This window comes from Chroicocephalus ridibundus, chromosome 3 (genome assembly GCF_963924245.1).
Source record: "Chroicocephalus ridibundus chromosome 3, bChrRid1.1, whole genome shotgun sequence".
NCBI classification, from domain to species: Eukaryota; Metazoa; Chordata; class Aves; order Charadriiformes; family Laridae; genus Chroicocephalus; species Chroicocephalus ridibundus.
In genome coordinates, this window is record NC_086286.1 from 99,106,412 (window position 1) to 99,132,988 (window position 26,577).

At 35.9% G+C, this 26,577-nt stretch overlaps 1 protein-coding gene across 1 annotated transcript in view; it reads left to right on the forward strand.

Annotated features, from left to right (window-relative positions):
* EYS (eyes shut homolog) overlaps positions 1–26,577 on the forward strand; it is an 884,174-nt gene that overhangs the window by 120,777 nt on the left and 736,820 nt on the right. The window contains exons 10-12 of the mRNA XM_063330257.1: positions 875–1,041; positions 10,041–10,294; positions 23,248–23,352. Coding sequence (XP_063186327.1) covers positions 875–1,041; positions 10,041–10,294; positions 23,248–23,352 — 526 coding nt within the window. The remainder of the gene's footprint in view (positions 1–874; positions 1,042–10,040; positions 10,295–23,247; positions 23,353–26,577) is intronic.

Consider the following 26,577-nt stretch of genomic DNA (forward strand, 5'->3'; position numbering starts at 1 on the left):
CTGCCAAGAACTGTTATTATTACAAATCTTAATGACATTATAAAGAGATTCAGACTCAATCAAACTGAAGTACTAGTGCATTAGCTCATCTTCTAGACACCATTTTCTTTAGAAACCAATTGATTAGAAGGAGAGGTCCTAATTGCTTTCAAATGAAAACGTAGTTATCTGTTTTTACACTGGCAAAATTTTCATGGAAATTAAATGGATCCTTGAAGTAAAATGAAGAAAGAAGCATTCACTACATCCTAGAACTTTCTGTAATTTTTGAAGAATATATGAAATAGTAGTTTATTAAATAATATTAGCAAATAATAGCTACAAGAAAAAAATGCTGATCGGTCTAGGTTTATTAATTTTTCAATATCTGCATGTTCTGGTCTTCGCAGAGCATAGATATAATATATATATCTCTCTACTGAAATTTAAAAAAAAAATCAAGGGTAGGTTGTGAATCAGAATAATGATTAAAATCAAAACCTATTCAGTCTTCTTTTCCTGATAGCCACAAATTTGCTTAAATTATACATAGATTTTAAACACAGGAACAGTTGTTCTACTCTTTCAATGGAAAAATAACAGGCTAGTTCACTATCATGCTTCTTAAAACAATCACATTTTAAGGTCATTTATGAAAATGGCACTGTTAAATTGAATCATAAATGCCTCTTTCCAACTAAACAATTAATTGATATATTGATTTAATGTTATTCAGTATTTTAGGTTCTTGGAGATGTGTCTTTTGTAATATTACAACATAAAAATGTTAAATAACCATATTTATTACCAACAGCTTACTCAGTTAAACTCTTTGGGGAAAAAACCCAACTCATAGAGAAAAAACTCTTTATATATTTGTACTTCTCATCTTCAGGTATGTGCGAATGGAGGTAGCTGCTTCTACGATGAAAAAACCCAGAGATCTCACTGTGTCTGTGCTCTTGGATGGATAGGAGAAACATGCCTGGAGAATATTAATGACTGTGAGGTAAACCAGTGCCAACATGGAGCCACATGTGAAGATGGAATTAATAAATACAGGTACTAACATGATGCTCTCCATACACATCTTCATAAAGGAATTTATGCTGTATGAAGATATTTTTCCTTTGAATAAGAATTACAAAGGGAGTTACTAGTGCAGTAATATTTTTCTCAGATCATAAAATATCATGGATACTAGCTGTCAATAAGCATGTGCATTCAATAAGACTGTGTAGTCCAAAATATTGCAAAGGAAGGCCACACAAATATTCCTCTTTGTGGAACAAAGAAGTTAAACCAACTATGCAAAATGGTAGATAAACAAATCATCTGTTTTAGTAAATGGTAAACACTTCATGAGCCTGGAGTGTGACATGCAGTGACTTTTCTTATTAAAACTCAAATTCAATTTTCAAGTGAATAGTTGAAATGCTGAGTTATATTTGTGGCTTTGGTGGGGTTTTTTCTAGGTATTGACAAAACTGTCAAGTACATGCTTTCCTTAGTGAGCTGTAGATATTTGAAAGTGAGACTCTATAAAAGTATAGGGAAAAAATAAATGGAAAAGGATTTCTTCAATAAGCAGAGTTCAGCTGTTCTTATCAGACTTGAATTATTTATTTTTCTGTGTAAAAAAACCAGAATAACTAAAACATCTCCATAATGTCTGTGAATGTATTTTGAAAGGCTTTAATTTTGTGCTCTGTCCTGTGCTTAGAATCACTGTAATTAACATGCTTTAATATTTCTATTTAGAAAAGGTTGTTATAGAGGACAAAATTTAAATACAAGTAATTAAAAATTTGTTACACTCCACCTCTGTTTTTTATAGGAACTTCTGTAATAATAACTGAAATCCACAAATAAGTACACAAATACAGATAAGATTCTCAATATATCAGAGTTAAAAGGAATTTCTTTTTACCAGCTTGCAATCAACTCTTGTATCTAAATACTGGACCATATTTTGACATTTTATTTGACTGATAACTCTGGTTTTCCTGTCTGTCAGGAATAGAATTCTGATAGAAGAACAAAGCCATGTTTACCTCACAAAATCCACTAGCATTTACTGAGAAATGAGTAGGTCTGAAGACTTCTGGTAAAACAAGACCTTTTGAATTTAGCTCGCTAATCCAGACTCAAGCTACTGACAGAAAACAATTCTCTTTTCTAATTTTAAGTCTTTGAAAGGCAAATTGAGTTGACAGATCAGTCTGTTTATGTAAGAAACAAGAAAACATACCATTAAGATCACAATCCTAGATGTGTTAGTGGGCAGTTTTGTTATTAGAGGACCCGATCCCACAGAAACACAATTAGCAATTTTGCAAAGACAATATGCAGCGTGTTATTACTGTATAATACCTGCTCTGTCAACAGAGGATTGTTGTTTCTCAGTGACAGTGAAACATTTTCTAAGAGAACTGAACTATTCCTTCCTTAAAAATAATGGTATTTCCCAAGAGTTATTTATTGTCGGCAAGTGAAACAATTGTCATTTCCCCTTTCCAGTACACCAATAAAACTAAAAGAATGGGAGAGGAAATACTGAATATAATTACTGTTGTCACCCAACTTTTTCAAAAGATTCTTGCAATTTGCATTTCTATCCTAAAATGGGTATCATTTTTGATAAGGCAATTATCAAGGGCTGTATTTGACGCAAAGTAGTTTCAGGAAGACAAAAAAAAATTGTCAGCAGAATATATGTAGAATTAGATGCGTAAGTGCCATTAAGAACCCTACTGAGATCAATTTGGAAAGCTATTATAGTCATTCAAAACACCGCTTACCTTTATTTCCTCCACTTATTAAGTAAGACAAAATGTTATATATTAGTTTTTTATTTATGGAAAGTTAGTGTAAAACTCTAGACTTTTCTCCTAGTTAAGAAATCTTAACTTCTAGACTAATTATTAAACTTTGGTCATAATGTTTTGTTCCAGTGGTGGCTTGTTATAGTAATGCTAAGACCAGGAAAGCATGGAAAGTAGCTAGTTTAGCTTTAAGAACATCCTTCTCTTTTAAGCTCTCACATTCTGCATTCTTGTCAGGTTTTTACAGATTGGCAATAAGCACTCAGCTGTATGTAATTTTTCTAACTTTCTGTCCCCTTACCACGGCATATTCTGTTTTTCCTCCCATTTTGAAATTACCATTCCAGACAGTGTCACATTGCCATATATTTAATATATGCAGAGAATTTCCTTTGAGTTCGGGATGGGGAATTGCTCTGGGTGAAAGAGGGGGCTTTAAAACTATGATATACTATAACACTCAGTAAGGCTACCTAATAAGAGCAACATAATCACAATAACAAGTCTTAGGAGTTTTACTCCTTTGGTTTAGTGACCCTTCTCTTACAACTAAAGTGGCCTCAATCACACTGACACAAAACCTCTTATCAATTCAAATGAATTACTGCACTTCCAGCTGAGTCTGTGCTGTTTGAGATATCATAACATAAGTTAATTGGCATGTATTTAAAGTGATAACTTCTCCAAAGAATTACTGCTCCTGCCGCTGGGTTGATGGTGTAGCTGTTGATATGATGAATCTGGCAGATGCCATGCAGTAGACCAATTGCATCCACATGCTGAAGGAATCTCTTGACCTTTGGTCACATATACCTGAGAGAAGATTCGTTACCCCAGTAAATACACAGCGTTGCTACATAAAAATTATTTGAATTTTCCTTTCAAAAGAACATCTATCATTTCATTACGTTCTCTGTAGGAGAAAAGAGAACATGGACCAGTGAGAAGTATTTAATAAATAATTAAAGTGAAAGAACTCGTCAAGGAGTTGATCCTCCTGTTTCAAAATCCAAGGGGAGAGGGTTATTACTCTGTTTTCTTCACCCTTGTAAATTTATTCTTTGACAATATTACATTTCAGACAACCAAAATCCTAACTGAAATAAGTCCTAATAGATATTTTACTGTAGTCTCTTTAGTGAAGTGGAGCAAAAGAGGGAAATGACAGAATTTAAAATTCAATGTAGTTTCTATGACCCGTCCTGTTTCTCCAGTTTCTTCAGTCCAGTCTATTCAGATGAATTTCTACACTTATCATAGCCCCAGGAAAGCCCAGCAAGGACGACTGAAAATTATTAGATTAAGACATCTGAAGAAGCTGTATAGTAGGATTTACCACTGTTTAAAAGTTCATGATAAACTATTATGTTTTAAAAATTTATTTTATTCTATAGGTATAGCTCTGAGGTCAGCATTTCATGAGTTTTTATGCAGGAAAACTTCCCATTAAGAAGTTTGATTTGGTGTCAGAAAAGCTTGAATTCCCATCTCATTTTTCAGTTTTCAGTACATAAATTTCAGAGTGTATAATTTAGTCTTGAATTAGTCTCACTAGGAAAGAGTAAAGCCTTACCTAGTGACACATTGTTAAATAAAATGCTTTAGAATATGAAACACTTCTTCACATGATGACAGCAAGATTATGAAAAGTAAACATAATTTAGATAACTTTTGAGTATCAAAAAATGCAAAGCTTCTATTACTTTATTCATCCTTGACTTTTCCCATTTCCTGCCAGCTGGATAAATTAAGCTGTTTGATTAGATTATTTTTTTATCTATTTTTCCATTTTCAAGTTTATTTATCCTATAATATATATGCAATTTGACTGCAGGAACTAGTTGGCAGTGCCATATAAAGTTACTACTGTGATATACACAGTGTTCTGTAGCAATAATAGGCTTCTTCCACTAGAGAAAGAGGAAAAATGCTTTTCCTTGCTTTGCTACAACTCCAGAAGGTAGGTGAATATATGTTGCAATTTCTTAGGGAATATCTCTGTAATAAGTTATACAACAGCTTTTCTGCAGAGAATATAGACACTTAGAAAAAGCCAAAGTGAAACTAAATAACCTTTTAGTCCATTTATGAAAGTGTGTGCAGTTCCTATTTCAACTAGAAAACACAATAATTAATACTGAGTAAATGCAGTTAATCTGCTTGGACTGTAATAATAATAATAAAAAAAATATTAAAAAACAAAGTAGAGAGATACTGGGAAGTCTTTGTTAAAGCCAAGCTTCAGTGCTCCTATGCGCCTTCTGTCTCAAGACAGAAATAGCTGGGTCGTTTCCTAGCACAGAACTACATCTTCAGTCTGGTCTTTGGCTTTTTTTCAGTCATTTTTAAGATTCATCCGTTGTACACAGTTATTTATTCAATGGCACAAGTTGTACTCTCTTTAGCGCAGGCAGTCTGTGGTGACATTGTGACAGCCACCTTGTTTACCTGCACACCTGCACTTCTAGACCTTCGCTGATAAAAAGTTATATCCTACTGCATATTGGTTTATATCCTACTGCATATTGGTAGGAACACATTGCAGCTATGCCATAACCACCTGCATTTGAGTAACACGTTCCTTCTTAGACTAAATTCTATGTCTGACTTATCTGCATCTCCATTTAACATTCATTTCACAGGCATATCAAATTATTGTGCAATATTAACTAGATTCAGGCAGTGGAGTTGCAATGTACAATCATCTGCATGATATGTGTGGGAGCAAAGCAATCCACAATTCGGTAACTGTGGCATAAGTTTGGCATCCACTACTAAAATCCATGTTTGTAGCAAAAGCATTGAGGTATTCGTTTTCCCGCCTAGGATCTGTTACACTCGAAATCTTGCTCTGAACAAAAGAGAACATACGTGAAGCTGAGAAATTATTGTTATTCCCATTAACGTTAATACAAAACTTCTTCATATTTACCTTTTCTTTGGTGCTATGCTCATCCTTTCAAGGTTCACCCAGTTTGTAAGGTTGACTTTTTAGTCTTCCTTAAGGAAGTAGCTGGGAGGTGTCATTATCATCTTCCCACTCCTTGCTGGGAGGTGTGCCCCCCTCACCAGAGGGGCCGTTCCCAGAGCTGAAGCTGGATTGGGGAAGGCAGCAGGCACTGATGTGTCAGCACACAGCCGGGGCATCCCTCTGATAAGTGCAAAAAACTTGTTTCCCGAGCTAGAGATTCACTCACAAAGACAAAGCAGAAAAAATTCTGCTATCATATATATCTGTATACAAATTCTTTTCGAATTTATTGTACAGAAGCATTTCAGCTTTGCAGCAAATGAAAACTGCAAATCAATCCATGATTTAGTGCTTTTGATATCATGTTCAGTATTTTAATGCTGCTGAAGTATTAATGCAAGGTCATATTCATTAAAATCTAATGTGGTGATGGTATTTTTCCTAGTACAAGTGTAAAAGACTTAATTACTTAGAGATCATTGGTCTTGATATTATTTCCAAGACAGACAGGAAAAGATATTTGAAGTTTAGTTATATCAGTGTTATACCGGCACAGTGTTCAACAGAACTATGTTCAAGACTCATTTCATAGATTGACTTAGAGATGAAAAGATAATATCTAGTAACATCTTGGATCATTTAGTATCTTATAAAAATGTTAAAGACACAAATGAACACACTCAGATGCTGATATCCAAATCCCACAGAACTTCACTTACACTACTACACATTAAATTTAAGAAAGATCCACAGTATGATCTGTATCTGCTTTGTACATAGTGCTGTTGAATATATAATGCCATAATGTAAGTGTTAACTATTACATGTTAATGCTGTTAAATTAATAAAAAATGCACCTAACTTTAAGACTGGACTAGCTTAGACTTTTACTGCACAAAAATGGCCTGTATTTATTGAAAAAATAGACAGATTATAAAGTCCATATTTTAAAGAAAGACTATTACTAACTTATTCATTTAAATATATTTTAATCTTCCTTTGTAGATTTTGCATATATGCTGCTATGTACTAAAGTTATTTGCAAACATGCCATTAGAATTTGATGTAGATTACTATAAATTACATTTATAAGGAGTTTATTGAACTTCTAGATCCTATCACCTCTAAACCATAGTCCGGATTATAAACAATAAAAATGATTGTTAGATGTTCTAATCCTCAACACATTAAAAAATTAACTTGTTTTTCAGAGCACTAGAGTACTCATGTTTGCATTGATGTATGTGCTTAGCAAACACTAACAGAACAAAACCTCTTTCTGCATCATTAGTTTGTAGTTTTACGTTGAGCAATATTAAATTGAAAGACATCCAGTTAAAATTTCACCAGGAAAAACAAAGCACATTCCATTCTTAATTGGTTCAGATTCCTACAGACACCGAAGCACTGTAAAATATGAGACTCTAACAGCATTGCTCGCAGTACGGAATCAGAAACATGAAACTGAAATTAGAAGATTCTCCATTACATCTGTTTCTGTGTAGTTCTGCGGTGTCAGAAGCTACACAACTAGTAATAATAAGGAAATGACAGAAATTTCCTTCTCTTTATCCTCTCTTTCCTGTTAAGGAGAGCTGTAAGTTAAATATTCTATTCAATATTAATGATAAGAGCCACATTTTCAAAGAATGATTGAATAGTTGCATTTTCACAATATACACACTAATATTACTGTAAAAAGAATATTTTTTTTTACTACATGATAGTTAACAAAGGAAATAAAGTGATTAACTGTACCAGAAAAATTAGTATGACTGTTGTTTCCATACTGAAGTTTTACTGGTGGTGGATCCCGAAACTGTGCAGCTAAAGGTAACTAAAAGTGCATTTGCTTTGCATGTTTATGCATAATAACATTTTATGTAAATCATCATTTACATTCAGCTGTAAAACAACCGTATGAGATGCAAACTTCATTCCTTTAAAAGTGAGAAACAGAAGCAGCTGGAGCTCTCAAGAGGAGGGGAAGGTTTCTCCTTTGCTAAGGAGTGACTGGGGTTGGAAGAGAGAATACAGTAGCTACACTTACTTGAGTAGGTACTGTAGTGCAGTAGCAATGGATCTGTAAAGCAAAAATGGTGATGCTGAAGAACTCACATACAAGATATTGAGGGCTTACTTCAAGCAAGCTGTGTTTTGGTCCATGGACTAAAAGCCTGTTAGCAGTTGGTGTGCATTAGCTGTACTCCAAGGAGCACATCTACTTATTTAGTTTAAACTGAAACAAAACAATTTTACATGCTCTGATACTGCTCTGCAATGTGATACGAAACATTGCAGTTTGGAACAGCCAGGAAGTTAATCATGAAAGTTTTCTCCTCATCTGATCTAAAATGGTTATGCAGATGCACCTTGAGACACAAGGAAGCACAAAGCCAGGCCTCAGGTATTATGAAAAAATTTCCTAATTTTAAAAAAAGTTGACAAAAATACGACTGGGAAGCCTGAGCCTTCCATCAAGGAGACAGTGGAAAGAACAGCAGCTAATATTTGTTTATATATTATAAAAAATTATAATTGTGTCTCAATCACTTGGTGATTTTGCTATTTAAAGAATTAACCATTTTATTTTCTAATAGCACCTGTTTTTTCCATAGATTAAAAGTCTTTTAATTATAAGAAAATTATTAAACCATCTCTAAACTCAGTACACTGTAGAGTTCAACGTAAAAACCAACAATATCTCCTTATAAAGATACCTTCTTTACCGTAGGCTTCTTTTAGTCACAATATGGAAGGGAAAAATCACCTAATTTTCTATGTGCTCTGAAGCTAGTCTTGAACTCTAATGGCTGCACTAATGGCCGCAGATAACCTTGTGGGAAAAAAAAATAAAATTTAATTGGATCAAATATGGAGCTATTCATTTTATACATATCCCTTCTCCTTCTTCCTTTTTCTTCAGAAGTATTTCATTAGTATTATGATAGATGGAGCTCCCACAGTATTCTGCATTCTCAGTCTCTAGTTTGTGCACAGGCAAAGTTGTTTGGTCTTTCAAATTCTCTCTGGCCAAGAAGAATTGCAGGTCCAATTAGAGCCTAACTGAACAGAGAACAAAGTATACCAGTGGTGGATCTGGTTATAAATTCCTTTGTCCAAAAGTTAGATTGCAAAAAGCTTTTGTGAAATGACATTCAAAATAGCTACCATCATGTTATCTTTTATAGAATCCTTTCTGTACACAGAATCTTACATGGAGTCTTTTTCCTACTGACTTACAATTATCCTGTTGGAAATTTGATAGAGATATAAAAATATCTAAGAGGAAATTTCCACAAGTCTAACATAAAAATGCAGGAATAATAGGCAAGAACTGAAGCGAACACGGACAGTCACTTCTGTTAAAAATAAAGAAAAAAATATCCTTTCTGCCAGATGGATCAGTAGGGAAAATTGCTATAATCAAGGCTTCCTTAACATGTTAGTTCTTTCCAGCATCTATATAGCACGTTTGTGGATCAAAAACATGTAAGATTATTGTAAGATTCTCTCCTCCCTTGCGAGAAGACATCTGCACATGGTAAGGAGAGGATCAATCAAAAAAAAATATTGCCAAGTAAAAGGGATTTTCTAATTTAGTGAGATGTGGATCAGCTATGAGACAATCCAGCTTTGTTTTCATCATACATAAGAAAAAAAAACCTGGTAGAAAGGGAAGCATGAAAAAGTCATCTCCAGTCTTATACAACTTATATGTCATCATACGTTGTGGGGAAAAAAATATCCTGCTCAATTTCTTTGAAGTTGTATAGATTGGGGTGGGGTTTTTTCAGTTACAGACAGAAATTGCCACCTTTGTTTCTAATGATAAAGCATTTTTATACTGATTTCATGTCTAGAGCAAGCAGGATGCAATATTGTTTTTTCTCTTAGTGGTATTGTAGCAGGCAATTAATAATTTTCAGAAAATAAATTATTAAAATGCGTAATACCAGTTTACTATTTGAATATTGTCATTGGAAGTTTGATATTAAAAGCTATATAGCTACTGGTTTGTCCCGTCTAAATAGCTAAGATTTTGATTAGTGTGCAATTCCATTTAATTACTGGAAGCAGTCTATGTGAAACAAAGTTATTTAGTGACTAATTAAAGGTAAAGAAAGAAGATCGAAAAAAATTGCAATTCATTTGTGAGTAATTCAAAGTGAAAATGTTGTTAACATTAATAGACATTATTGACCTATATATTCAAGGCTGGTGTGTTGTGATTTTGTTTTTTTCTTCTCTCATTTCAATAACAGGTGCATATGTCCCCTTGGTTACACGGGTACATTTTGTGAACTTGATATAGACAATTGCATTGGAAACCAGTGCTCTGAATATGGTTTCTGTCAGGACCACTTGCGTAATTACAGCTGTAATTGCATGCCTGGATATGAAGGACCCTTATGTGAAGTTGAAATTAATGAATGCTCAAGTTCACCTTGCCAGAATGGAGCTACCTGTATGGATTTAATTGGCCACTTTTCATGTTATTGTGCTGCTGGGTTCAAAGGTAAGTTTTCTCTTTTGAAGTGCCTTGTACTACAGATGTGATTGCCCAATTCTATGTAAGCAATGTTTATATGATTGTTTAATAACAATTTTTTTTATATATATATATTTGTGTGTTTGTATGACTTACAGGACTTTTAACTGAATTAGCATGGAAACTCTTAGATTGTTGTTGTGATTTAACCCCATCCGGTAACTAAACACCACGCAGCTGCGTGCTTGCTCACTCACTCCCCTCCCCAGCAGGATGGGGGCGGGCGGGGAGCGAGACAATTGGAAGGGTAAAAGTGAGAAAACTTGTGGGCTTAGATAAGAGCAGTTTAATAATTGAAACACAATAAAATAATAATAGTTAAAAAAATAATAAATTGTAATGAAAAGGAAAATAACAATAAGAGAGAGAAATCCAACCCAAGAAAGACAAGTGATGGAAATGAAAAACAATTCCTCAACACCAACCGACGGATTCCCAACCAGTCCCTTATCAGCGTCCCCCTGGCCAGCTTTCCTCCTAGTTTATATGCTGAGCATGATGTCATATGGTATAGAATATCCCTTTGGACAGTTGGGGTCAGCTGTCCTGGCTGTATCTCCTCACAACTTTTTGTGCACCCCGAGCCTGCTTATACTGCAAGGCAGTACAAAAAGCAGAAAAGCCCTTGGCTCTGTGTAAGCACTGCTCAGCCATAACTAAAACATCCCGGTATTACCAACTCTGTTTCCAGCAGAAATCCAAAACATAGCCCCATCCTAGCTACTATGAAGAAAATTAACTCTACCCCAGCCAAAACCAGCACAATCCTAATTGTTCCTCAGCTGACCTTCCCTCCACTAAATGCACAATTCTGAGCATGAGCTTTGATGCCATTGGCAAAACCAACCAGACCAACAAAAATCGATCAAGTTCCAAGACACAATTTTAATTGTATTATTTCTGTTTCACTGTTATGCAGTCCTAGGTATTATGGATTTAGTCATACACAGGCTGAAAACAACAAATGTTTTGGTACAGAACAGGAAAATCTAAGCATGAGGAGGAATGAGATCAACAATATCATCTCTCTGCACATATGGAATATAAACAGCTATATTTGAGTGAGTTGTTCAGACTCCCCTTCTACTCAGTGGAGATAGGACATCTGCCAATCTTAGACATCTGTTCTAGAATGAGATGGGCTATAGATTTCTTCAATGGCTTAGATGAATCAATCTCACACAAGCTGATAACGTGATTCATTTTTGTCATAATTTTCTGTTTTGTGTGAGTACCCTGATACTATGTGTGTGAGGCAGAAAATAATTTTGGATTCAGCAATACTGAAGTGTTGCATTTGCAGACTTTAGTCTGTATCATCCAGCATAAGCACTAATGCTTTGAATGCTTCTCTATCTTTATTTACAATCTGTGGTATACTACTATTAACAAAAACAAAAATAAATATTATAGTATACACAGTGTCATCTGTGCTAGTTAATCATTAATTTACAGCTTATTTTTCCAAGTTGCTGACAGCTCTTGCTCCAATTCAGGGAGCATGCACAGTACTAGACTTGTAAGTCCCAGTTAAACCATTGAGATAGCACATTTGGATCTTTCTGGGTCACCTACAAAGTGCTGAGCTATCAAGTAATTATAACTTCAGTGCTAATTTTTCATTATAAATTCTGGCTAGCTACGCTCACTTTTAACATTTCAGCACTAACACTTTTAATTTCAAATATGTTTATATTCATTTAAATATATACATATATTTATGTATGTGATATATGTTTGCAGATTTTTTTGTCCTCAATTTGAGTTGAGAATATAATTTCTTAGTCATTTGAATACACATTTAATAAAAGATTATTTTTCCTGTTCCTGATCATTTATTAACAAATGTGTAACAAAACAGAGGATTGTCCCTGGGGTGGCCTAAATTCCATTAAGATAGCAAAAATAAATGTCTGACTACAAGCAAACAGAAAAAAATACTTGACTTACCTGTACAAAATCTAACATATTCCTATTTTGTTGCTGAAACTTCAACCCTTATTTTGTACTTCGCTGGTCTTAATGGGGGACTTCAACCACCCCAGCTGCAAGGAAAATACAGCAGGATATAAGATCTGCTTGGAAGAGTACCATGGGATAAAGTCCTGGAGGGAAGAAGGGCCCAAGAAAGCCTATCCCCTCCTCCAAGCTCAAGAGTGGTTCATCTCAAAGAGCAGGAAGTCAGGCAAAAATGCCCAGGAGGCCTGCATGGATGATCAAGGAGCTCCTGGCCAAACCCAAACACAAAAAAGGAAACATACAGAGGGTGGAAGCAAGGACAGGTGACCTAGGAGGAAATACAGAGACATTATCCGAACATGCAGTGATAAGGTTAGTAAAGCCAAAGCCCAAATGCAGTTGAATCTGACAAGGGATGTGAAAGACGACAAGAAGTGCTTCTACAAGTAGATAGGTGACAAAGGGAAGAGTAGGGAAAATGTGGGCCCACTGCTTAATGAGATGAGGACTTGATGACAGTGGACATGGAAAAGTTTGAGGTACTGAATGCTGCCTTTGTCTAGTCTGTACTAGTAAGACTGTTCTTCAGAAATCCAGTGACCTGGAGACCAGAAGGAAAGGCTGGAGCAAGGAATACATACCCTTGGTGAAAGAGGCTCAGGTCAGAAAATACTTAGACAAACTGGATATACTTAAATTCATAGGCCCTGATGGGATGCAGCTACAAATGCTGCAAGAGCTAGCAGATGTCATTGCGAGGTCACTGTCGATAAACTTTAATTGATCATGGTGATTAGGACAAATGCCCAAAGGCCGTAGGAAAACAAATATCACTCCTATCTTCAAAAAGGGCTAAAAGGAAGACCAGGAGAACTACAGGCGGGTCAGACTCACCTTGGTCACTGGGAAGGTGGTGGAACAGCTAATCCTGGAAACCTTGAACAACAAGAAAATCATCTGGAGTAGTCAGTATGGATTCACCAAGGGTTAGTCATGCTTGACCAGCTTGATAAACTTCTACGATGACATGACTAGCATGGTAGATGAGGGGAGAGCTGTGTATATTGTCTACCTTGACATTAGCAAGGTTTTGGAACTGTTTCCGACAATATCCTCATGAAAAAGTTGATGAGCAAATAGTGAGATGAATTGAAAACTGGCCGAACAATCAGGCCCAGAAGGTGGTGATCAGTGGCACAAAGTCAAGCTGGAAGCCCGTAACTAGAGGTGGACACCAGGGGTCAATAGCAGGTCCAGTGCTGTTCAACATCTTCATTAGTTGTCTGGCTGATGGAGCAGTGTACCCTCAGCAAGTTTCTCGGTAAAGCAAAAGTGTGAGGAGTTGCTGATACATCAAAGGGTTATGCTGCCATCCAGAGGGACCTTGACATGCTTGAAAAATGGGCTGACATTAATCCCACAAAGTTCTGGAAGGAGAAGTGCCAAGCCCTGCACCTGGGGAGGGATAACCCCAAGCACCAGTACATGCTGGAGGCTGACCAGCTGGAAAGCAGCTTTACAGAGAAGAACCTGGGGGTCCTGGGGGACATCAGGTTGAGTGTAAGCCAGCAATGTGACCTTGTAACAAAGAAGGGAAATGCCTAGGCTGCATTAGGAAGCATTTTGACAGCAGGTCAAGGGAAGTGATCCTTCTCTAGTCAGCACTGGTACTGAGGCTACTCCTGGAGTACTGTGTCCAGTTCTGGACTCCCCGGTACAAGAGAGACATGGCACTACTGGATAAAGTCCAGTGAAGGGCCACTAAGATGACTAAGGGACTGGAGCATCTTTCCTATGAGGAAAGACTAAGGGATCTGAGACTGTTCAGCCTGGAGAAGGAAAGGATCAGGGAGGGATCTCATCAACATATATAAACACCTGAAGGGAGGATGCAAAGAAAATGGCACTGGGTTCTTTCGGTGGTGCACAATGACAGGACTAGATGCAGTGGGCAAACTGAAATACAGGAGGTGCTGTTTGAACATCAGGAAACACTTTTTTTTTTTTTTTTTTTTTTTTACTGTGAGGGTGACACAGCCATGGATGCTGTGGAGTCTCCATCTGTACAGATAGTCAAAAGACATCTGAACATGGTCCTGGGAAAGTGGCTTTAGGTGTCCAACCCCTTCTGCTCGAGCAGGAAAAAGATGACCTCCAGAAGTCACTTCCAACTTCAACCATTCTGTGACTCTATGAACGCGAGGACTTGCTTATATATTACTGGAATATACTCTCTTTTTTATTATTATTTATTTATTTTATCACCCAATGAGATATTATATAATAGCATTTCCATAGAAGCAAATTCAAAGGAAAAAGAAGTTTCATAATATTACATATTTAGTGTAACTCATTATCACATGTACTCAATATATCAAATTCTGATTTTTCAGAGTATGAACTACAAACAACTAGTAAAAGGCTGTTTAAACTTATAAAAATGTTATCACTACACTAGCAATTCCATTTTCATGTAGTCTCTGTTTATGATCCTGGGATATTCCTCAGCACAGAAGAGATGACTTCATTCAAAACTGCACGTTATGAATCAGAGAAGAGTATCTCAGTGTAATACTAAAAAAAACCCATTTATTCTTATCTCATTTCTTTTTGTGTCTGTGTTTGTTATGTCATTTATCTGCAATTCAACATTTTTACATATTCAGATGTACTTCATTTTTCTTCATAAATAGTAAATTCAATATCAGGTGAAATATCAAAGGCAATAGTAAATAAACTAAAGAGTAAACCAGAAGTTACTGTTGCTCAGGACGCTGTACATCTTTGGGGAACTATCATACTTTGTGTACCAGGATTCATAGATTTGCAAATAAGCCATGAGTTCCCAGTCACCAACTTAGTTTCTCTCCTGCTAATAAATGAATCCCTGGGTACTTTTTGATATAACATTAGAATCATTTTTTACTTCAGAAAAAAAAAAAATTACATAGACAACTCATAGCTGTCTCCTCTGCCTAGATAATTGATCGATCTGATGTCTATGAGCATTTCTCAAATGCTTTACATTCTGTTAGCTAGGGACCCTTTAGGCACTGTAATGGGATTTGTCAACATGAAAAGCATGATCTGATTTAGTAAAAAAACCAAGTTCATAAAAAATCCAATACTTGGGTATTTGCACAGTAAAAACAAATACTTTGTAATATCATGTACCACAGTCTTTCCTTTTGAACTGTAAACTGTACTTGTGATGGAAACTTTAATATGAAGACCTTTTGTAGGTATCTGGAGTACTCTCCACTTCCTACAAGAGAATTTGGCCTACATCAAACTTGCAAGTTTGCAGTATGATCTTTAAAAATGGAGTAATTTTTTTTTTTTTTTTTCCTCAACAAAATTACCCCATCCTTTTGATCATGTGATGAACCTCCATATTGCCCTCTCGTGGCCTCCTGGCTCAGTTCTTTAAACATAACATAATTCTGTTTACCTTCAAAGTCATTCCCAGTCTATCCCTTCTTCTGTATCATTGTATTAACTCTATCTCAAAACATCAGTGTTCAGCGTGAAATGATTCCAGCTTTCATGGTGACTGGTATTTCTAAACAAATACCACTGCGCTTCCTTTCTGGTTTAAAAGAAGCTCTTCTTGAAGTATTTGAAAAAAAGGCTGTCTTTATCCAAACACATCCTTCATTAAAACTCATGTTTGTTTAGATGCCTGCAAAAACATGAAGACAGCTGCTGAGAACTCTAAGTAGATGAGCAATGTTGCCTCATTGGCTTCTCTTGAGGGTTTGTATCTATGATATTGATTGTATAGTTAAGATTTGGAAAATCATTTTATTCTGAATATATATTGTACCTCACATAGCAAGATACTGATCCATCATTGTTTCACCCATGCACAAGTAACAAATAACAGTATTAAGGCTCATCACCAATGTAGGCCTTCCAGTGGCTTTTTGAGTTTGACATTAATGTATTCTATATATGACGCTATTCAGTAGTCTCTCTTTTTGTCCAAAAGAGGAAAATGGCATGTGGGAAATTTTAATATCATTCTATTACTTCAGATTTCTGTGCTTTGGTTTTCCTTTTTTATTCCACAAATACATCAGACAAGTCCACTTAATATTTGGAGTCTACCTAAGGAAGTATTTAAGTGTTTGTACTTTCAGTAATTAAACTGTCAGGATGTTTTTTTAAATATTTTATCCCTTCTGTGATGTATGTGAATAGTATATCCTTGATGCCATTAAGAAAAATAAGTCTTGAAGGAAAATACATGAAGTTGTGTGAAAACCAATCCTTTTCAACACAAGTAAGCTTAGGAACAATTAACCCCTTCTACAAATGAAGTCTAGAACAGCTGATGGCATAGTGAAGATTGACCCTATCAAAAGGGAGCAGCAAGAGCAAGGCTGCTCTGTGAGGGGAACTACAAATGAAGGTGCAAATGTAACCCCAGTGCAGGCAGTGGCATCACTAAGCGAGGCACAGTCCTGCAACACCTAAACAGGGTCCCTCATGAGCCCCAGGCATCGCAAGCAATGGACCAGCTCCAGAGCCCATCCATGGAAGCAAGTTAGAGGCAGCAGGAGACAGGACCAGAGACAAAACTACAATGTACATACCAGGGGTCCATCCAAAGAGAAAAACCACCTGCAGCAGGGGCTGAAGTCCATTCTTGAGACAGGGCCAGAAACAGGACTAGGAACAGACACATCTACAGAATAGCTCAGGCCAGATCTGTGTGCCTGTAGCTGTGTAGAGCTGAGCTGAGAAGGAGCTCATTGGATGAAACGCAGGGTGTGTGGGAAGGTCCCAGGTGGGGCTGCTTAGGGCAGTTAGGGCCTATTAGTGTTCTCAGGGCCCTATGTCTGCTTATCTTAGCAGGGTCACCTGAAATTATGAAATTATTATTTTTGCTGCACAAAGGAAAGCAATTGGGTTCAGTTGGTTTGTTCACACAAGCCTTCTCTGTTTGAAATACCTGCTTGTATTTCCATTCATGCAGTTCCTATTTTGACAGGGCAAGGCCATCTTGTGAGCACAGCTCATGTCTGCTCCCATGTCTCCAGCACAAACAGGGCTGGGCTGGGTGTGTGGCTCAGGGCATCGGGCAGTGCAGCCTCCATGGGGGCTCTGGCTGGCCTTTTCTGCTAGGAGAGACTATTGTCCTTGGCACCCTGTGCCAATGCAGCCTGGCAGATGTACGGTGTAATCCCACAGAGGGAGATGAGCTGGGTTCGTGTCAGCTTGCGGTTGAAGAGCCACAGACTTTCTCCGAGTTAACGCGCTTTCAGAGGAGCTGAGCCAGGGAAGTGGTTTAAAAACAACATCATGCAAATCACTTTCAATCTGGAATAAGTGTTCACAGAAAGGCTAGCGCTGTATGAAGTAAATAAATAAAAAATAAAATTAGTTTGGATTTTTAACTACTGCAATTTCTTACACAGAAAAGACTTTGAATAAAAGAAAAAAATGACAAAGTGTGTATAACAACAAAGTTGAGAAAGGGAAATGTCAGTTAAGTTCACTAAAGCCACACCTGGACCATCTGTCTTGCTTTTTCATAACTGCATTTTCTGCAAAGTTAGCAGAAATGTTACTCAGGCTGATACGTCAGTACAGTAATTTATGTTGCTTGGAAAGCAACAAAATCACATGATTTATTCTCAGGTACGTGACTTGAATGCTTTATATATATTTTACAGACTGGTGGACAGTAAGGCAGGAGTGTTGTGAAGACATCCTTCAAATATATTGTTACTGTTTTGGATACTAGTGAAACTAAAAAACCCTCTTGTTTTTTTCAGTAGTAGTTCATTAAGATTACATTAAGTAGAATTTTAAATCATTTGATTTTCATCTGATCTGGGAATAAAAAGATTCAGATTATGTCTTGAAGTAATTTTTCCACAAGCAAGGAGGGTTTTTTTTAGTTAAAAAAATGTTCTTACACATCCTTTTATTAATTTTGGTCATTCTGTCTGCCTTTGCATTGTCAAACTTTATATCCCATTACACCTATAAAACAAAAGTTGGGATAAAGAGTATGTAAACAAAAATTTGTATTTTGATACTTTTGCATGTGTTTTATAATTCAGACAGAGAAGTTAATAGTAGTAATGGCAATTAATAAGGGATACTTATGTATAATGTGTATTACATTGAGAAAATAAGCTCTCAAATCAATTCCAGTTTTATTCTAATTTCTGAATATTATATTTGAGAAGGATATGAAGTTAAGTTATTCTGATATCAAAATAAAAATCAGTTTTGTGGATATTCTGCATAATCTAAAAATAGTTCAATTAGTTCACATAAATTAAGCTCTTTAAGTTAAGCAGAAATAAAATATCCAAAGCTTGAACCACTGAAAGGTACAAACTTTCAATCTAGTGATCGTACAGAGTTGCTCCTACTTTTGAAGTGAAGGAAGATTCATTAAGGCTTCGCCCATTATATTTATGAAAAGGAATATTTCTTTGTTTTCTCTGATCTCCAGTTATATTTACCTGAGAACTTCAGAACATCTCCGTTTGCTAAAATAGCATGTTTTTTTTTAAACAGAGAAAGTTACATCAGTAATGCTGGTGAAGGACTAAATATCTTTTCCTCATTTTTTCAGCGTGCACCTACTCAGGTCCCTAGGCTCTTCTCAAAACTTTTGTGCTCCCGCAGAATAAACTGTCACTTGTGTATCATCAACGTGCCTGTAGAAAATGTTGCTGTTCAATGTCAGGCCATGCAATTTGCAAGACTGACAGACTTTCCTAAGTAGCTGTACTTATTTGTTATACATTTTAAGAATACTTCAGATTTATACAGGATAAAACACACTACAGAGTTAATAAAAGTAGAATCCGCTCATGATCAGTTTTAACATTCTCTTTGTATTTCAGAATTTGGTGACATGATCCCTGTAAATTATTTAGAAATTCAGATCCTAAGCTATTATTTATTAAATAGATATTTAAATATTACATTTTACTACTAATTATTTTTGGATGTGTTGTATTAATTTTAACCTTAAAAGTGTAAATCCAGAAAATATTTATATTAACATACTTTGATGTTGAAAGTAATTTGTAGCCAATTAGTTATTTTTATGTAATGTTCAAAGAAGGTTCTCATCATCCAGTTAAAATGCATAGCTGAGATTAGCTGCATATTGAAAAAAATAAGGCTTCTCTGTACGCGTCCAGCTTTTTTCGTGTCTCAAATACTCAGAAAATATGGTCTCACAGTAGCTTCATAGATTCTTTGATTCTCTCTGAAATATTTAAAAAATACTGTCCATATATTGCCTTTGTAGTCTGAGGACATGAATTCTTAAATTTCCCTAGCAACTATTTGCAAGAAGTTTTGAGACATGCCTTTTGTCAGGTGCAACTACCAGTTTAATGACACCCCATGTTATGGCACATTACCAGAAGAGCTAGTTATTGTCTGCAGTACACAAAAAGCAATTACCTTTATTTTCACAACATGTGCATTTGATTGGCAGAAATTGCAGTAAAATATGAAGGCTTTTCCAAGTTTTATCATGATTTATAGGAAGAAAATGCTATTCTCTTAGCCTTTTCTGAGATGTACAGAATTACCAAAACTGCACTGTTAACTTTTACATGAAAAATACCATCAGTTTTTCATCTTTGTAAGTCGTGTATTTTTCAGTGGCTAGATAGCAAAATTAGAAGGGAAACAAAAGTGATCTTGAAGGAATGGTAAGAGAGATGCATAGAAACTAGAGTCTTAGCTGTGTATGTCAACAATACTGCAAGTTTGTCAGGAAAAAAATGGTGAACTGTCTGTATTTAATGTGTTAACAGCATTTTCAACTCAAATATTTCAGAAAGTTTGATATCTTTCTAAATCATTCTACAAGTACTGTTAGGTAGCACAACTTGTAAATCAGTCAGCAGGTTTCACAAATATTTTCATCAGTTATGAGAAAGGTATTCTCAGTACTTGATAACTCAGATGAGACTGACTGGCATGTAATTGCTCCTTTGTCAACTGAAGTAATTTAGCTGTAATAATGGCCTCCAGCATAAAATCAGCACCTTTTTTATCAGAGTAGGGATTGATTGATTTATTTATTTCTATTTCTTTGTTCTCCTAAATGAAGAATGGAATTCGTACACATCTAGCATGGCCATAGGTAAATAAAAGCAAAGTACCTGAAACCAGATAGGTTTCTGTTAAACAAGTATAGCACGTATATCTCTACTGTACAGCATTAGTTTGGACATTTAGGATTAAATGTCTAAATTGGAACTAAATCTTTTAATCTATGGAGTGTTGCAATATAGATTAATACATTAAAAAAACCTGTAGTCATTGAAGTCTTAAAATACAGAGGGGTTAGTGGCATGATATCAGAAGTGAAACTCAGTTTCTGATGCTACTGGTGAGAATTTCTTAGCTATACATTATAGCAGATATTTATTTTTTTCCAAATGAAGATGGAAAATAAATTATCTTTTTCTGCATCCTTTCTCATATTGACAGAATCATTATGTTTCCTGTCAGACTTGCAATAGGAGAATGGCTTTGACTCCTTTCTCACCTTTTCTACACACAATCGGGTTTTGTCACTAGTCCTCAACACAGCTAAAGCTCCAATGTTCATTTCATGTCCCAAATTCCTCTAGCCTTCATTATTTCATCACCCTCTCAGGACTACCCGGGTGTTGTATCATTTCATATAGTTCAGTCAAAACATGGTCACAGAATTAACCTTTTGATCAGATGTCATTTTGCTTTTGAATTCCTTAAAGGGTTCACCTTGCTCAGTACATGCTATTTTTTGGGTTTTTTTGGAAATACTCCTCACTTGACAGCTGCCCTCTGTGTCTTTGTTCTTTTCTCTTATTTTCTACCATCCCATCAGGATTTCCAGCCTGAATGACCAATTTATGGTACTGTTATAAAACTGTTGCAGCTTTCTCTGCTTGTTGTCTATTTCATCCCCTAAAGACTATTTTCTGGAGGCTGAATACAGGATATCCTATAATGCATCAGATACTGACATTTAGGGAGCTGAATTTCACCTAAATACTCAGGTTTAAAGTATAGATCTGTAATCAGAAGCCTACATGCAGTTGACTCATTTTCCTGCTGAATGTCACAATTTCCTACCCCAAAAAGAAAAGAAAACCAGAGATGGATAAGAACAGCTCACAGGGAACTGTAGCTATACCTGTTATAGCCATGTCTAGAACTTATGGTACTATCAAGTTCAGTAACATACCTTTGTTGCCTTAGTTTCAAGAGGAAAACAGAGCCATCTTCACAAAAAGGCAGCAAGAAGTTCACAAATCTTGGGTATCATGAGTAAAAGGGGGTGATCTCATTCCAATATTTCCCTTAGAATTGCATTTGCTTTATTTTAACCTTTTACCTATTAGGACTACACGACAACTCAAGGGAAGTGAAAGAACCTGTTTAAAGGAGTTCTTCTTGTACATGCTGCAGCTTACCCGTGGCTTGTGGCCAGATGATTTACTTCTAGAGGGAACTCTGTTTGCGCTACTCTCCACTTGTCTATGCAGAAGAAGAGAACAGATGCCAATGCGTTTCCATTTATCTTCCCCAAAAGAGACCTACCATAATCAGGGATTAACTGTGGAAATGGAGCTGAACTAGAAAACATAAGGAAAGCAAAATAACAGAATTAGATCAGAAATGTTGCACATAGTGCTGTTACTTTATCAGCACTTCAAAGAAAATTTAAAAAATCAAAAGAAATTAGAAAAGGACTCGTATTTGGCCCAGTCCTGACTGTCTGTATTCCTCACTGGTGCCACAGCACATTCTACGCAGCACTCAGCAGCTGCTGCTAGCAGATATCTTTTTAGTTTACTGAGTTACCTGAACTTTCCCTGGTCTCTGCTTGTGTCTCCCTCTTTTCATCCAGATATCTTGAAGTCTTATGGAAAATGCAGAGCATGTTTAGAGGCAGGAAAAAACCCTAAAAGGAGCCACTCTGTCATAAGTTTATGTGTGTAAGACAACCTTGGTGCTACTAAGGGCTTCTCCAATTGAGGTCTTTTATATCTAGTAGATTCACAAAATACAGGTTTTGAGAGCTGACTGTCTTGGTTCATATGGTTGTATGAGAGGGCATGTATGTCTACTGCAGATAAGAGACCAAATATTTTCTGCAGTGCAAAGAATTCACAGGAATTTCAGCATTCGTTTTGGTTTTATCTTCTGTAAGGTTCACAGAAAGCCCAGTGTGCTTTGTACACTGCTGACCTGTGATAATACTGAACGTACGATTTGCTTCCATATTCCTGTGGCTGGCAATAGATTTCCTGTTACAAATCAAAGCAAGACCCATTGTAGATTACAAATCTACATTTCACTATACTCTCTACCTTTGCTCTTAATTATTTCATTCCGTCTCATCTGCATTTTGCTTCATTAAATATTCTTCAGTGAATGATCGTCCTCCTCCTTTGTATTACATGGAGAAAAAGGTACATTCAGTTATCATAGTACCGACAACTTTCTGTAGAACATGGGCTCAACTCTACTGTTACACATAACTGTCTGTAAATTAGTGTTGGCCTGCTTTTCATATGCAATGTTATTCTGCCATTCTTTTTCAAAGGAGACAGTGAGTGAAATGAAAGAAAATGATTGACACAACTGAACAAAAATTGCCTGAATATAGTAATTTTGTATAACGGAAAAAAGCTCTGGGATTATGTATGCCCTCAGCAGGAAAGCTTTCTATTTTTCTGATTGTCATGCTTCCAACATTGCCTGTCAAAATGGACTGTCTTGTAACCAATGAAGCAGAAAAATTCATGACACACAGGATGTCTATCAGTATCCCTGCGTACTCAGTAAGCACACCTTGGCCAGTGGGGTCAGCATTTCGGCTGTGACAATCTCATAGTCCTTCTTCATTACAAACATGTCTCTATGATTTGAACATGTCAGCACATTTGTATTTTTATTTTAATCTAAAATTTCAGGAGAAACGTGTTCTGGTCGCATGAATGAGTGTCTAGACAGACCCTGTTGGAACGGAGGAACCTGTGAAGAGGACATAAATGGCTTCAAATGCAATTGTCCCTTTGGTAAGCATTTATTGGGTTTATGTGATTGTTAGTTTGGCATTTATTGGTGTTATACGATTGTTAGTTCATACAATTGTTAGTTTGGCATAGTGTGTGAGTTCTACATTTGTTACTCGGGTGATATAAAGTCACCCAAGCAACTAACCCGAGTAAATATGTTGAAGATTTTGCTTTGCTAATTGTATATACACTGTATAATTTGGGATTTTGCATGTTATTTTGACTAAAAAAACATAGAAAAAGTTGGGTTAGAAATTCCTGATCATAGAAATTCTTTAACCAGGATCAGCAGTTTTTTTCCAATTTTTATAATCATTGTGGACAGAGGGGGGCCATTGTGGGGGTAGAGATTTAGCAACTGGTAACTTCATTCATAAATGTGGATAAGAAATTACTGGTAAATTCTAAACAGCTTTTTTGGGGTTTGGCATGTATATTTATAAGCTCAGGTCAGAAAAACTAATTTTAAACAATCATGGTCTAAGAAGGCTTACAGAACTGGGGTATTTAGAAGAAAAACTGATAGTGATCAATAAACCCTGGAAATGTCAGAGTACTGAAACAAAAGTCTCCAACCATCCCTCTCAAGAAAAGCAACTGATTTTAAGAGGACTTCAATTTGCTTAATATCAAGAGATCTTTAAATGCTTTAATGGTGGTATCCTGCTGAGTTGGAAACTGAAGACAACACTGAGTTATATCTTTGAAGGTAAGATGATACTTTCATGTTTGTTGCTTCATTGGGACAAATGTAGGCATGTGCTCAAGTGATTTAATGAGTAAAGGCTGTAGCTAAATATTAACACAATCATTACCTCCTTTGTTCTGAGAAGGAGATTCTCACATTCAGTGCTCTGCTTTGCTATCCCGTTTTAACTCTCATCGGTGTTTGCTAACACTCACATACAGTGGATATGAGGCAGAAACATCCTGCACCTCCTTCCACAGATCTGAAGGGAGATCTCTTTGACACACAGAATGTGTGTCAGTGATAGGGAAGAAAATTGTTGTGATGTTGTCTTAGTAGGTCGTTGTGCCTCTTTCTTTAAAGAAAAGTCAGTCACTCTGCAAACAGGCCTTATCCACTTAATTTTTATTATCATTCTTAGTGTGTGTGTGCATGTACAGTTTGAGTGTCTGTAACTATTCATTCCTTTGTGTTGTGCCTCTGAGGTTAATCTAGGTATTCACCTGGAACAATGGGGTTTATGCAATGGATACATATACACTAGAAACTGAGTTTCGTTCTATTGAATCTACTAAAATGCTGTGCATAGCAGTGACTCTTCATCATCATCAGTCAAAGGAACAAGTAACTCACAGTCAACCAGAAGTTACCTGTAGAAATGATCAGCTATTTTTGAAAAGAGTTAAGATATTTTGAGTTACTATGTGCAGCCACTTTATTAATATAATGGCAAGCTGAATTAGAGAGGGGGAGAATTGTGTAGTGGTATGCATACGTAACAATGAGCTGAAAAGAGAATTTTAGTCTAAATGTGATGCAGATTCCCTTTGTGCCCTTGGGTAAATTAATGAATATCTCAGTTCATATTCTCCAGCTGAAGGTGTAGATAAACAAGTGTAACCATCTCACAAAGATATTAAAATGATTAAATAGATGATGTCTGTATATTGCCTGAAAAAAAAAGTTGCTACATTACTGGATATTTTTACTGCTACCTTGGTTCTAACTAGAGTATCACTTCAAAAGATAAGGCAGCTAACTCAAGCTAATCCTGAAGTGAAAAATGACAATTTATGCCTCCATACTTTCATTGACAACCAGTATCATATTGGATTTCTGAAAAAAAAAAAATAAAAAAATAGATTTTGCTTATCAGAGGATCTGTAGTTGCTGGCTTTTAGCAAGTAAGTAACAGCAAATAAATAAATAATAAAACCATTGAATAAATCACATCTATTCAGTTACAAAATACAAAGGAGCACAAAGAATTTGGATATGCCCTAATGATCCAGTTCTTGTAAATGAAGGTATTTGTATCTGCGTCTGACTAGACCACCAATAGCTTATTTTTCACTGACTGTTTTTCTTTGGAATACATTTTTATTCATTAGGTAGGTGGCTGTTATCTTTCCACTTTTCTGCTTTGCCTGCTGTTGTCTGAAACAGTCTCTGGCTGCGTCTTATATTTAGGTGCATGGTGATGTTTTTCCCAAATTAGACCTTTCAATATTATCAAATTTGCTACAAATAACGAACATAAAGAGCTTTCCTCTATATGCAGTGGTGGTTCTATTTCTATTTTTATTTAAATTTTTATTTTATGAGTAATTGTAACTCTGTTTTCCTAGATACAGCTTCTGGGCAAGAAATATGTCAGCAGCATGTCTGCCATGTCAAAAGTGAGCAGCACTATTTTTTAGCTTTGACTAAAACATTTAAAGGTGATCATAGGTAGGAGTTATATGCATTACAATTTAACGAGATTTTTCCTTCAAATTATGCTGTAACAGTAATGCCATATATATGGGGATATGAGAGCAGAAGTTATCTTCATGTACAATTTAGTAGGAAAAGGATTAATTTCCTTTTAGTTTTTTCCTTCAGAAAATCTTGATGCTAAGCTAAAATAAATCTGGAAGGACTCCTGAAGAGTTTTGTATGCACAGTGGGTGAAGATAGCTTAATGAATGATCTTGGCATGGCTTAATAGTGAAGAGACGCTGCATGAATAGTAAAGCTATAAGTTTTGAAAGGAAAGAGTGTTTTGTGTCTTCTTTTCTATTATACAGTGTCTTTATGCAAAGTGGATGTCATAGTAGGAATTTTCAATATTCAGATATCTATTTTTTCAAAAGCTCATGTGGTTACGCATGATATATAATGTTGTGTCTGGAAATGTGTGACTGCCCCAGTGAGAACGTGAACATGATCAATGAAAGCCTGGATTCTTCACTGTTACTGTGTGGTGCAGACATTAGGTCGGATCTGAAAAAAATCAGGCTAATTAGCCTGATTAACAAGCAAGGTTTATTAACCCGACAAAAAAGCTATGCTAAATAGTTACACTGCTTCTGATATTGAAGTAAGCTCTTTCAGATACTGCATCTTTATAAAGTACTATATTTAAGAAGTGCAGAGCTACTAACATATTGCCGTTGGCTGGAGTTAAGAGAATTCCATTGTCAGAGAAGATTTATAGACTGATCAAACTGCTTTTGATTGAGACTTGTGGTCTTCCATTTTTATTTTATTTAAAG